The sequence below is a fragment of the Lutjanus erythropterus genome, chromosome 13 (assembly GCF_056507025.1).
Source record: "Lutjanus erythropterus isolate fLutEry1 chromosome 13, fLutEry1.hap2, whole genome shotgun sequence".
Lineage (NCBI taxonomy): Eukaryota > Metazoa > Chordata > Actinopteri > Lutjaniformes > Lutjanidae > Lutjanus > Lutjanus erythropterus.
In genome coordinates this window covers 12,659,884-12,671,965 of record NC_139329.1, presented here as the reverse complement: position 1 = coordinate 12,671,965, position 12,082 = coordinate 12,659,884, and the positions used below count along the sequence as shown (strand labels likewise).

The 12,082-nt window shown below is 41.1% G+C and overlaps 2 protein-coding genes across 2 annotated transcripts; one reads left to right on the top strand and one right to left on the bottom strand.

Moving 5' to 3' along the window:
• Window positions 1-934: 934 nt before the first annotated feature.
• mterf2 (mitochondrial transcription termination factor 2) lies at window positions 935-3,946 on the bottom strand. The gene is made up of 2 exons (XM_084734364.1): window positions 3,857-3,946; window positions 935-2,127 (listed from the first exon to the last, which is right to left on the bottom strand). The coding sequence occupies exon 2, from the start codon at window positions 2,099-2,101 to the stop codon at window positions 974-976; it is 1,128 nt and encodes a 375-aa protein (XP_084590490.1). The 5' UTR covers window positions 2,102-2,127; window positions 3,857-3,946; the 3' UTR covers window positions 935-973.
• A 3,773-nt stretch (window positions 3,947-7,719) lies between these two features.
• LOC146316262 (uncharacterized) lies at window positions 7,720-10,354 on the top strand. The gene has a single exon (XM_084734487.1). It carries the CDS (start codon window positions 7,914-7,916, stop codon window positions 9,582-9,584), a length of 1,671 nt encoding a protein of 556 aa, XP_084590613.1. The 5' UTR covers window positions 7,720-7,913; the 3' UTR covers window positions 9,585-10,354.
• Window positions 10,355-12,082: the final 1,728 nt, after the last annotated feature.

Sequence of the window (12,082 nt, the reverse complement as noted above, 5' to 3'; positions counted from 1 at the left end):
TTAAAGGGATGATTCAGATTACTCGATGTGATGTTGTACAAGGTATTTAGCCATAGTCAGTGTATTACTTACAGTAGACGGCGGACAACACTCCTTCAGTTTGGAGAAGCAGAGAAAGTCACAAGCACTGAAGCTAAGCAACGTACTGGTCAGCAACAAAAGATATTTTAGCCACTTAAAAAGGTCCAACTAACAAAATTATCATCAATTTAAGTGTGAACTATATTTAGAATATTTTCACTGCTTTACTTTGTTGTCAGACAGCCTTTTCTGACAGGAAACTGACGTTATAAGGGCCAAATATTGCTCAGTTAGTGAAATCAGTAATTTTACCTTGCAGAACCCAGGAAATACTGGTCTACTACTGCCTGGTTCTATGTCTGTGTCACTGTCACATTGGTTCATATGAATTTACCTTAAAAACACATTAGTCCCACAGTAACAAAAGCAAATGACCAATCAAGGCAGCAGTAGATCAGCAACCCCTGGGCTCTCTGAGGTAAAATGACTGATTTTGCCACTGGAGTCTGATTGAACAAGAGAGCAATATTTGGCTCATATAACATTGATTTCCCTTCAGGAAAGACTGTCTGACAGCAAAGTTAAATCTGTGAAAATATCCTAAATATAGTGTACACTTAAACTGATCTAAATTTTTATTAGATGGCCTTTTTTAAGTGGCTAAAACAAGTTTTGTTGCTGACCGTGTCCACAGCAGTAGATTACTTTCTTGCTTACTGGTGCACCTCTCAGCTTCTCAAAACTGGGGTCATGCTGACCACCATCTACTGAAGATAATATGCTGTTTAATTTAACTACATGAATAAACATATATAACTGGTTATAAGTTAAAGGCTTAAAATGAATGCACCTTTAGATTTAAGACACTTTAATCTGACACTGACATCATAAATAATCACAAGAACAGTACAGATCCAGTTACAGCTTTAATTTACAGCTTTAATAACCTCTGTCAGTTATCTCCTCTTAAAGGGGCAACAGGGTTAAAAATGGGTCTTTCTCTGCGTAGCTGTAGTTTTCCATAGCTCATCTCAAAGTCCTTCTTAGTGCCAGTTAGGACATCCAGACTACCCATCCTTACGTCATAACCGTGCATCCTCAGTCGCTGGATGCGATAAGTTACTATCTGCGTGGTTAGCTCCAAAACGGTTGGCGTTTCAATTATTTGAGGCATGCTGATGCCCGCACTGAGCAGGCCCTTAATGCGCTCAGCAAGAATAGCCTCGGGGTAGTAAAGCACAGCCGGACAGTTGAGGATGATGTCCCGCAGCTCAGCCTCGGAGCAGCCCATGGCGTCCTGTGAGTACACCAGCGTGCGATGCATGCTGTCCGGGTTCAGCTCAGTGACGAAGCCCCTGAGTTTGGAAAGGAGGTGGAGGAGCTCTGCGGTGCTGAAGCCCTTGTCTCTCAAGAACAGCAGGTTCTGCCTCAGCACCTCTGGAGGCTTGAGGAGAACAAACGGGTTCTGGCTCAGCAGCTTCTGAAGCCAGATCTTCATGTTGGCCTCCTCACCCCCGAGCTCCTGGTAGGCCTGCTGGAGGGTGTGCACCATCACCTTGTTCTGCTCCACTGGCCGACTGAAGCTCTGAGGAGCGCTGGCCATGAGCTTAGTGATGATCCGTTTGTTGAGGTTTAAGCTCTGGAAGTAAACAATGTTGTCCTGCTGGTTGTCATGGTGACTGGAGGAGGTAAAGAAAGAGGCAGGGAATTTCTCGATGATACCAACCAGTTCCTTCTGATTTGGACACACAGACATCCACAGGTCCCTCTGAGCCTGAACCTGCTCTGGGTGACAGAGGACTGCCTCAGGGTGACTAGTTAGGATCCGGGCGATGATGGAGCCCGAGGCTCCCATGTCCTTCAGCAGGTCAGCCACCTCCTTAGTGTAGGCCGGGCTCTGATGGAGGACCCAGCCCTTGAATTTCCGGACCTTCTGGATGTCCACAGAGAGATCATAGAGATGTTCCACTGTCTGCTGGTTCTCTGCTGAGCCCAGCGTTGCACATGGCCTCAGGTTTAAAGGTAGAGCTGTGACACGTTGGCACCGGAGGCACAGAGACTTTGCGATCAACCGCAACATTGATGCGAAGTCCTGAGGCTGGTCACCTAAGGCGAGAGAGAAGAAGAAACTGCAGTGGGTGACAACCAAGCAGGCAGGAAACATAACTACTTACTAAAAATACATGCTTCACCCTGTAAAGCTGGCAGAGGAAGCTAGAAAATGACAGCTTGTGCTGGTCGCACAGTAACACCACCAATTCTGACACTAAACAAACACTTGTAGTAGCCGTGGTGATGTTCTGTAAAGGCAGAGGTCGAGCATGGCTGGACATGTGCTTCTATCAAGAGAGGAAATTGTTTGTTCCGCAAGTCCGATAAGTATCATGCAGTAAAACAGTATCATCCTGAGATGAGGCAAAGCCAGGAGATATTTCTGGAGCTCCCTGTTGACCTGTCACTGAGCCACACAGATGAGAAAAGTAAATATAAACAAATGAACTTTTAGAACAGTATTGTATGGATAGAGATGGGCAACATGGCTTATAAATCATATATTATAATATATAATATTTTACAGAATATTTTTAGGCTATGCCACAATATATGATATAATCTGGATATATTTGCTCTGAAGTAACCTACTGTAAAATCTCAAATAGTAATGAGTTCATAGAATATAATGCACAGTTCTGGATTCTACTACCCAACAGTATATAAAGTAAGGCTGGGTGATATGGATAAAATCAAATGTCACTATATTTTTGACTAAATACCTCTATGTTGATGTTTTCACAAAAGATGAGATTGTTTATAAATAATCAGTAATGTGGATTTAATGACAATATAATTACAAGTGGGTAAAGCCAAATATAATAATAAGAACAGCTAGAACAGTTATACTTTACTGTAATGCAGTCTTTATAAGCAGGAAAAGACAATATGTGCCATATCATGATATAATGACATCCATAATGTAGGACGATATTTAATTGCACATCATAATTTCAATATTTTGCATAGCCCTATCACAGGACACTGACAGAAATATGTCTTCATTATGCATTTTCCACCAGATAACCTTTGGACTTTTACCTGTATTTTAAACTGTTTACGTTTAGTGATTACATTTCTTAAAAGCACCTTGTAGTATAATCTCCCTCCTTTTGATACAGCGAGTACCCAGCTGTTGTTGTTTTTGTTTATTGATGTTACACATCATGACACAGTGTCCTGAACAGAAGATAATGGCATAAATCATCACATGCTTCCAGAAGTTACGCCTCTAAATATTTTTACGATTTCAAAATAAAAGTCTTCTTGATTTAATTAACCTCTATTCAACATCGTCAAATAACAAACAGGTAGTATCATTAAAAACACACCTAGCAGAAAATCCGAGCAGCATGAATCAAAAACATACTACAGAAATTAAGAAAAACCAAATAAAAACCAATAGAAATAATGATTATACAAATATATAAAGAACAGAAAAATTTATTGAATTAACTTCAAAAAGGATTTAATCAATATATAACGCAAGTAATTCACCGAGGCACTCCTTTTCAAATTTTTAAGGATTGGAAGAAATTATTTAAGTCGCTTTAAAATGCTTGAATTAACTCCAGTATTTTATTTGATCAAACATGCTAAGTAGTTAGCTTGCTCTCTGCTATGAGACCAGGACGTTACGGCTACACCACTGGTATCGCGGGACAAAATGTGATTTAAGCCCGTGATTTAACATGACTTCTGTCTGTCATTACTAACAGACGTTTGTATATATATGTGGAGAGTTTAGCCAGTACATCGATATGTTTGTTAGAAGATGAGTTACCTTTAGCAGCGGTCAGGGGAAGTGACGTTTTATTATGAAACTGACTTTTTCTTCTACTGTTGTCTTTTGCACCACAGCGACACGCAGGAGCGGTGGCGGGTACTGCAAAGCAGCGCAACAAAATGTGACCCTGAAATACCTTTGATTTTTTTTTTTTTTTAGAAAAGAAAAATCATCTTTCATGCAGACTGTAGAGGAGTCTGTGTAGAAATGTTAATGTTATTTGATTTTACGCTCCCATTGCCCCCGTTTCTCCCCTCTTTTCAAAGCTCTGCTCTTTTATTGCGGCCCATATGTCCAGTAATTAAATAATTTTGGCAAAAATCTGTATCTCAAACAGCAGTTGGTGCGCCTCCAAACCCTGCAGCATACGGGGCCCTGATGAGTGTAATCAGTGCAGGGCTGAATTGGACTGAACACACGGAGAGTTTTCTCGCAGTTGGTGCTTAATCATGATGCTTGATCACCAGCTCTGCAAGCTGTTCCCTCAGCAGCACGGAAGCTGCTGCTGCTGCTGCTGAGTGGGTAGCTGGGTTCATTATAGTTTATGTACTAGTAAACAGATGATATGCCTCAAAGGAAAACAGGTTGGTGCTTCTCTCTTTTTTAATGTCCAATATGTTGACAGGAGTACGCTGGTCATCAAAGTGCCCTGATGTTGTTTTCACTGTTCTTATTAAGAGTTTTTATGTGTCTCAGACGGACTGTGTCCAAGCGGCAACACAGAAAAGAGAGACAGAGATTTGTTTTTGCATCTGTTTCATGGGAATGAACTTTCTCTATACTGGAAGCTGGGGTATTATATGGCATGTGGGCCTGCAGAGTAAACAGTGTCATTCACTCGTCACCTATTGGCAGTCAACCTGACAACTGCTTCCCTGGCATTTTTCAAGGGTTTGAGTAAAGTCACGCAATAGGATCCATGTCTTGCAAGAATGCTCATCCGGTTTCTGCAGGAACTAGGGACTAAAAACAATACCAAGGATTAAAACAAAAGTCCAAAGGACCAAATACAAGAAAAGGCAATGAGAATTTGTCACTGGAAGGATGAAATGGGCAGATAGACAGAACCATGAACATAAAGAGAGACTGCCAATATGACTCCTCCAATCCAAGCTTCATGACATGTTTGTGATCCAATGTGATCCTCTCCATACATATATACATATATAGTTTCTCTAATACATGCATAGCTGGTGTACACTGTCTAACTTGCCTTAATGTGATTAAAATGGCCACCATGACTATTAAAGGGATAATTTGGATTATTTGAAGTGGGGTGGTATGAGGTACTTGTCGATAGTCAGTGTATTACCTATAGTAAAAGCCTGTTGGCACACTCATAGTTTGGAAAAGCTCTCTGGGTCATGCTGACGGACATCGCCTGTAGGTGACACACTGGCTAGCAATTAGTACTTCATACAACCCTACATCAAATCATCAGAACTATACCTTTAACTCTTCACTCCGTGGGGATTTTGCATAAATTAAAGAAGCAGCTGTAACCAGGTTACAGCGCAGTCACCAGAATGTGGAGAGCAACAGCATCAACAAGAGACAAAACACAGAGCTTCAGACCAGATGTTGGCACAAAGACGTAAACAAAGGTAAAGAACTGGAAGATGAAGGAAGAACCTTTTCCAAACTGCCTCTGGGCAACACAAGCAAAGTACGGCACAGGCTGTCAGAGATCTTGGGTGCTGCTTTGCGGAGCTGAGCAGTAAAATGTGCCTCATCAAAAAAGTCTAAGAAAGAAAACTTTCCACATTGTATATCTGTTGGCGGCAACTGAGTGACTATTGTCTCATCTCTTCCTCATCTGGGACCTCTGGGTGCTTTCCCATAGTCCACTGACCTTTGTAAAGCTAGCCAGGCGTCCTCTCAGTAACCAACAACGTAATTTCCCTTCATAATGCCAAAGTCACCACTTGAAACCCCCCCCCCCCCCCTTACACACAGGTGACTAGAGTACAGGACTTTCCCAGGCACTGCCACCGAAATATTAGAGTAGACTCCAGGCAAAAATCTGAGAGGAGATAGGGAGCCTGTTTCATCAAGATCACAAGAGCAGTGGAATTCTTGATAAAGCAGACTTAAATGATGTCCTTGTTGTGGAATGTGGGAGCAGTCATTTAACCTTGCATGCAACATCAGTGAGAACAACATTGATTTTTAGATTAGCACAGCTAGCTCGCACTATTTATTAGCTGGAAAGAGCTTTTCCATTCATAAAGTGAAGGAGTTCAGCTATAAGACAACAACATATCTGTCTACTGTTCACGTTCCTATCTGTATGAATTGTGCACTTAAGATTTGTCTCTTGTGAGTTTATGTAGTTTGTCCTCTTTCCCAGTTTCCATGGTGGAGAGGAGGTCGGGTGACTCAGGTCTGTTTGGTGACACCTAAAAGTTGTTCAGCATCCCATGAGATTCATATTTATCATCTGGACATCGCATGCACACACGTGCGTAGGATTTAGTGGCATAGTGGTGAGCTTTCACATTACAAGCACTGCGTCTCACTCTCCTCTTCCGATTGTGTAGGAGAACCCATGGTGGCCCAGAAATGCCAAAGGCAAAATGTCGTATCTAGAGCCACTTTTTAGTTTGTTCCGTCTGGGCTACTGTAGAAACCTGGTGGTGTGACGTGGCGGCCTCCATGGAAGAGGACTGCCACCTTCTGTAACTAGGGCTTATTCTAAAGTAACAAAAACACAGCGAGTCTTATGTATACTGTTTACACTGATCATTACTTTATTTACTATTATTTTATGATGTTTCATTGTATCTACGGGTTTGTTCTTATCCTAATACTGTTTTCATAGCAAGTAAGGAAGATGTTGCAAATACAATCCCTCTATAATTTTGTCATCCTGGTTCTTTATAATGTAATGTTACTATGTTGATATATTCTGTACACAGGACATCTACTGCATGTGTGTCTTTACTGGGGGAGGGATCCCCCTGTGTTGGTCTTCCTGAGTTTTCTTCTATTTGTTCTCTTTTGTTTGATGGCTAAACATGTTGTATGGACTGTGATTGGTGATGCTGGGGTATATAAATTAAATTTATTATTAGGCAGAGTTATTAGGCATAAGATCAGCCAAGAAAATGTCTTGTTTTACTATTAACAGATCGTATGATTAAAACCCAGATTACACATTACAATGACAGTATAAAAACTGAATATAACAATATGAAAAATATGAAACACATTTATTTTGATGCAAAGTGCAATCATGAAGTCATTAGCAGAAGCACTGATGAGCATAAATGTTTCTATTCCTAAACATTGTTTGACTTGAGGCTGATTTTACAGGTTTTATGCATCATATTACTCAAACTGTTGCCAAATATGAAAGCAGCAGTCAGACAGAACTCCTTCCAGCTGATAAAGAGCACAAGACTGGGAGATTTTTTTTTTTATGTTTCCTCACAATGAAAAGCAAATAACACAATGGTATCTGCCCAGCAGCAGAGATCTGATACAGATTACCTGATACTTCAAGATGTAGTTCAGATTAGAGCGCTCACTGTTGCATGCATTAGCAAACATGTGATTGTGCTTGCTTGCACGGAATTCCCGCAAAAACACACATAAACACTCCCTCCAACTGCTGCTGAGCGACCTTGCATGGTGACTGACCACACCCACAGCTGAGTCAAAACCTGTCCAACTGCACATTAACACGTTTAATGTACAACCAGGAGCGTTATTTTTATGTTCTGTCTCCTGGCTTTTGTTTCGCCTTATTGGTTGTCTCAGATTTGTCACTATTACTTTAATGACTTTAATAGCGCTCCACCCACTCCTGTCACTCATAAAGTCACTTGACATGCATCCAAGGGTGTGTGAGTGTGTGTGTGTGTGCGTGTGTGTTCCTACGCCTTTCACTCTTAGGCAGTGTGTGTTTGTCTACGTCTGAGGAAGAATGTGAAAGAGGAGGAAACTGGTATTAAGTGGAGGCGGAACTAGAGTGACAAACTGAAGTGGATGCATCACACCAGGCACACTTCTCAGACTGTGACAAACACATGGCCCAGGACAGACGCACAACATGACCTCCATCAGGTTTCTGGAGTTTCTGCTTCTCTTTCTTCTCCACGAGGTCCACAGTGAGGAGGTGGAGCCCGTGTTCAAAGCAAAGGACAGCATTATCGAGATGGGATATTGTTTCGGAGTGGATTATATTGTTGTTTATAGAGTTGGTCCTGAGGGAGACCAACTGCTTGGCAACTCCTCAACTGATGCCACACCTGTTACACCTCCTGAAGATCTCCAGGGTCGCATCCGCATCAACAAAAATGAACACCTGCTCGGGCTGCAGATCAGTCACCTCACACACATGGACTCGGGGATTTATAGGCGGGAATGTTGGCAGAACCGGACGCTCACCACCCGGCACGAACAGCAGCTCTTTGTGTGCGACAAGGAGGTTGAATCTGAAGAGATCATTGTGAAGAAAGAAGATGGAGCGACTGAGCTTTTGTGCAACAGCACTTCCATTGGCCTGGAGGGAAACTCTGTGCACTGGTACCATGAATTGTACCCAGACTATAAGCTCACACTCTTCCTTGACAGCAGTATGTTGCCTCTGGTGGAGGAGCTGCAGGGCGTTGTGGAGGTCAGAGACGGAGGAGCATTGCTCTTGCTCAACAACAGCATGTTAAAGAATAACCACCAGTTTTATTGTCTTGTGATCAAAGGTAAGAGTTGTCTCAGCTTCCAAAACATGTACCTGCCAGATAACAGTGTGAAAATGGACACTTTTGCCTCTCAAGGGGACAGAGTGGTACTAAACTGTCCCTCTGATGGTAACAATCAGCAGTGGGAGACACCACTAGGAAAAATCAATGACAGCAGTGTGAGGAACAATCAGATGTACATATCATCAGGTGATAAATCAGAAGATTTCTCACTGGTGATTCCTAAAGTCTCTGATGACCATATTGGGGTCTATTCATGCATCTCACCTTCTAATGAGGTTCAGTATTCGCTGGCTCTTTGCACCAGTACGTCATCCAAAGTTAAAAAAATTTTTGAAGGCAGGCACGTCTTGCTACATTGTGATGTTGGCGAAGATAACTCTGAGAGGGTGCAGTGGTACCGCCTAGAGCCATCAGGTGGACACGAACTTATCCATGACTCAAATGACAAGACTGTTGCCATCCCAGAGGATCTGCGGGGCAGACTGACTCTATCAGAAAATGGTTCCACGCTAACGATCTCCCACTTGGAGCCAAAAGATGAGGGGCTGTACTGGTGTGTTGTTTTAGGAGGCCCTGAGTTCCTGGAGGAGGATGATGTCTACGAAGATGATTATACTGATTACGATTCTCAGGACGACTTTGGTGTTGATGACTGGCATGACACACACAGGTGCATCTTAAAACAGGAAACATTTTTGAGCTTAACCAGCATAATAAAAAATGTGGATATCAAGCCTGTGACTGTTGAACCAGTGAACCAAGACAATGAGCCAAGCCCTAAAACTGACTCGTCAGGAGACCCTAATGTGACTGCGTATGCTGTGGGAGCAGCACTGGTGGGTCTGCTGGTGGTCGGAGTGATTGTTGCAGTGATCGCAGTAAAGAGGAGGGGAAAGGCCCCACCAAAGCAGAGAGGAACAGCAGCCACTCGCTCTGGTCTTAACACCAGCACGGACATAAAAATGGATGTGGAAGAAGGTTGTACTGAGATGTTAAATCCTAATGATCCTAATGATTGATATGATGCTTAACAGCTTTTGTAAAGTAGCTCCAAGGCATTTTATATGCAGCTGACATTAACTGTGCTATGAAACCTGCCTGTAAATCATCTCTGTGTCCAACTGTTTTCAGCTGATAGAGAGATTATTTCACTGGTGATTTTGAAACAGTCATATTTATCCTTTGAGTTTCACATTAATGCTGGCTTTCTCCTTTCTTCTTAGGTGCTAATGACAAATGACAGATTTTATATAGTAGAATATTATAAATTGCAACCTCTTCTGAAAAAAAATATCTATATTTTGACTTGTGTCTGAAAATATCAGCTGTTTCTAGAAAGAAAGTAATGTCAACACTGTCACAAAGTCTCTCCTTGGATTTTTATTGCTTGCATTTCAAGGCACAAACCAAATAGTCAGTGTCATAAGATGGTACTGTGTTTTGAACTTATCTGATGGCCTGACATGGTGGTATGGCTGTAATGTGACATTTAATGATGACTAAAAACCGGTCAGGCTGCTCTCCTGTCAACAGATTGCTTGGTGCCAAAAAGCCACAGCGTAACCGCCAAAATATACCTGAAATTCTCGTGTCAAAAGAATCCAAACAAGATTTCATTGTGACACTGATTTATTAGTGGCTGCTCATTAAATTAATCAATGTTCTGTGGTACAACTTGTATGACTGACCACTTTCTTACGCATGCTGAGTTTATGGCTTCAAAATGTTAAAAACTTGAGGTCAGAGCAATTCTTGTGATGCTAAAGTTGTAGTGTTTGATATATATTTTTTTTTTCACCATTTCAGCGCCATTCAATAAGCTATAAACACTATATAAACACTGACATGCAATCACCTTATTAAACACACAATATGTAAATGTGTTTGGGTCTCTCACAAACAGGCAATAACTAACTAATAACTAACAATATTAGTTCAGTCACATTCAGTGTTTTAGATTTATTCATTCAATGACATTCACAGATTTCCTTCCTCACTCTCTGATGTATCCCATCTTTTTTTGAAGTTATTGCAAGTAGCTAGAAATGACTAGCAGGAATAAATTACAGATTTCTCATCCTTTGAACACTGTTGGAAACATTTGGGATGATGTCAGTACAAAACTCAACATGTGTATAGCGTTTGAAACATTTAAACCAGAAATGTTGCAAATTAGCTTTAAGTTGATATGACTAATGTGCTAGCATTCACATGCAGCAGTTGTCATGTCTCTGTCCACCTGAGAAATGCGTGTCCAATAATCAACCTTTGCCCTTCAGCAAAACCTGAGGGAAATGTAGTGTGCAGTTAGTTTTTAGAGCTTTTTCTTTGAAAAAGGTTGCTGCTTGAAACAAGATGTATGAAAGACAACAGTGAACCAAAACATTAAAGTTGTGAGCCGTGAAACCAAACAATTAAAAGAAGCTAACACTTTGTAGAGCTGGATGAACTGCAGAGCCTAGTAATGATTTACTTTGGGTTAATCTGTAGGTGTGACAGCTTGCACAATACAGTCATTTGATCTATTGCCATTATGGAAATATTGATCAGTGCAGCTCTGAAGAAGAAGTGCTAACCTTTTGCCACAGAGGAATGATTGATTATGACCAGGGTTACCAGGTCTGTGTGACATAACCGGCTAAACGGCAGATCAAAACCAGCCCAACATCCAATAAAACTGGTGCTGGTGGGTGGAGAGCATAGGCATGTGTGTCTGTTGTCTGTGGGCGTGTGTGACATGTCCCATGTCCATGTGGATTTGGTTATAAAAAAGTTATTTCATTTGCGATATGGATTTTATTTATAGATATTAGTCATGTCATTTTCATGCAGAATAGGTCTACCCAACCAGTGGACAAAAAAAAAACACATCAAAAGTAGCCCAATGCAGCAGGAAAACCATAAACCTGACAACCGACTGTGACTGTCATGATGACTATCATGCAATCTTTTTTTGTATATGATTAACAGCAAATCAAGCATGTTGTACATTTTTTCTTCTTTTAAATAATCTTACTTACCATGGTGAAATCACTATTAAAAAATATATATCAGTGCATTCCTCAAAAAAATAAGATGAAGATGGCGATTTTGCTGCATTATATAATGTAACAAAGAGAATCAAAGGATCAGACTCAAGCTGTCGTCACTACTTTGATTTTCCCAAATGGCTGGGATGTGAAAAACAAGCAGAACAAACAAACAGCTCACTTGATGAATGCACATGTTTAAGTAGCTTGCATTTCTGTGCGCTAGTTCTCCTATCTTTGATCAAAATATACCTTAGGCCATCTCATCGAATAAACTGCGGTATTGAATCAATATGTGCTGTAGCTCCAGAGCACTGAGCAAGTTTACCAGCACTGCTGCAGAGTGAACATCACTATTGATCCAATATTGCAGTTTATGTTTACGAAACACAAAATGAGATACAGCACATAAAGTGATCGTATGTATTATTGACTAGCTGTCTGTGTTCATATTGATTCAATTATGCATTTTATTCTACATAATATCA

What these genes read in the sequence shown, in the direction of transcription:
- LOC146316262 (XM_084734487.1), top strand. Translation starts at nt 7,914, where the DNA reads ATGACCTCCATCAGGTTTCTGGAGTTTCTGCTTCTCTTTCTTCTCCAC.
- mterf2 (XM_084734364.1), bottom strand. Translation starts at nt 2,101, where the DNA reads ATGTTGCGGTTGATCGCAAAGTCTCTGTGCCTCCGGTGCCAACGTGTC.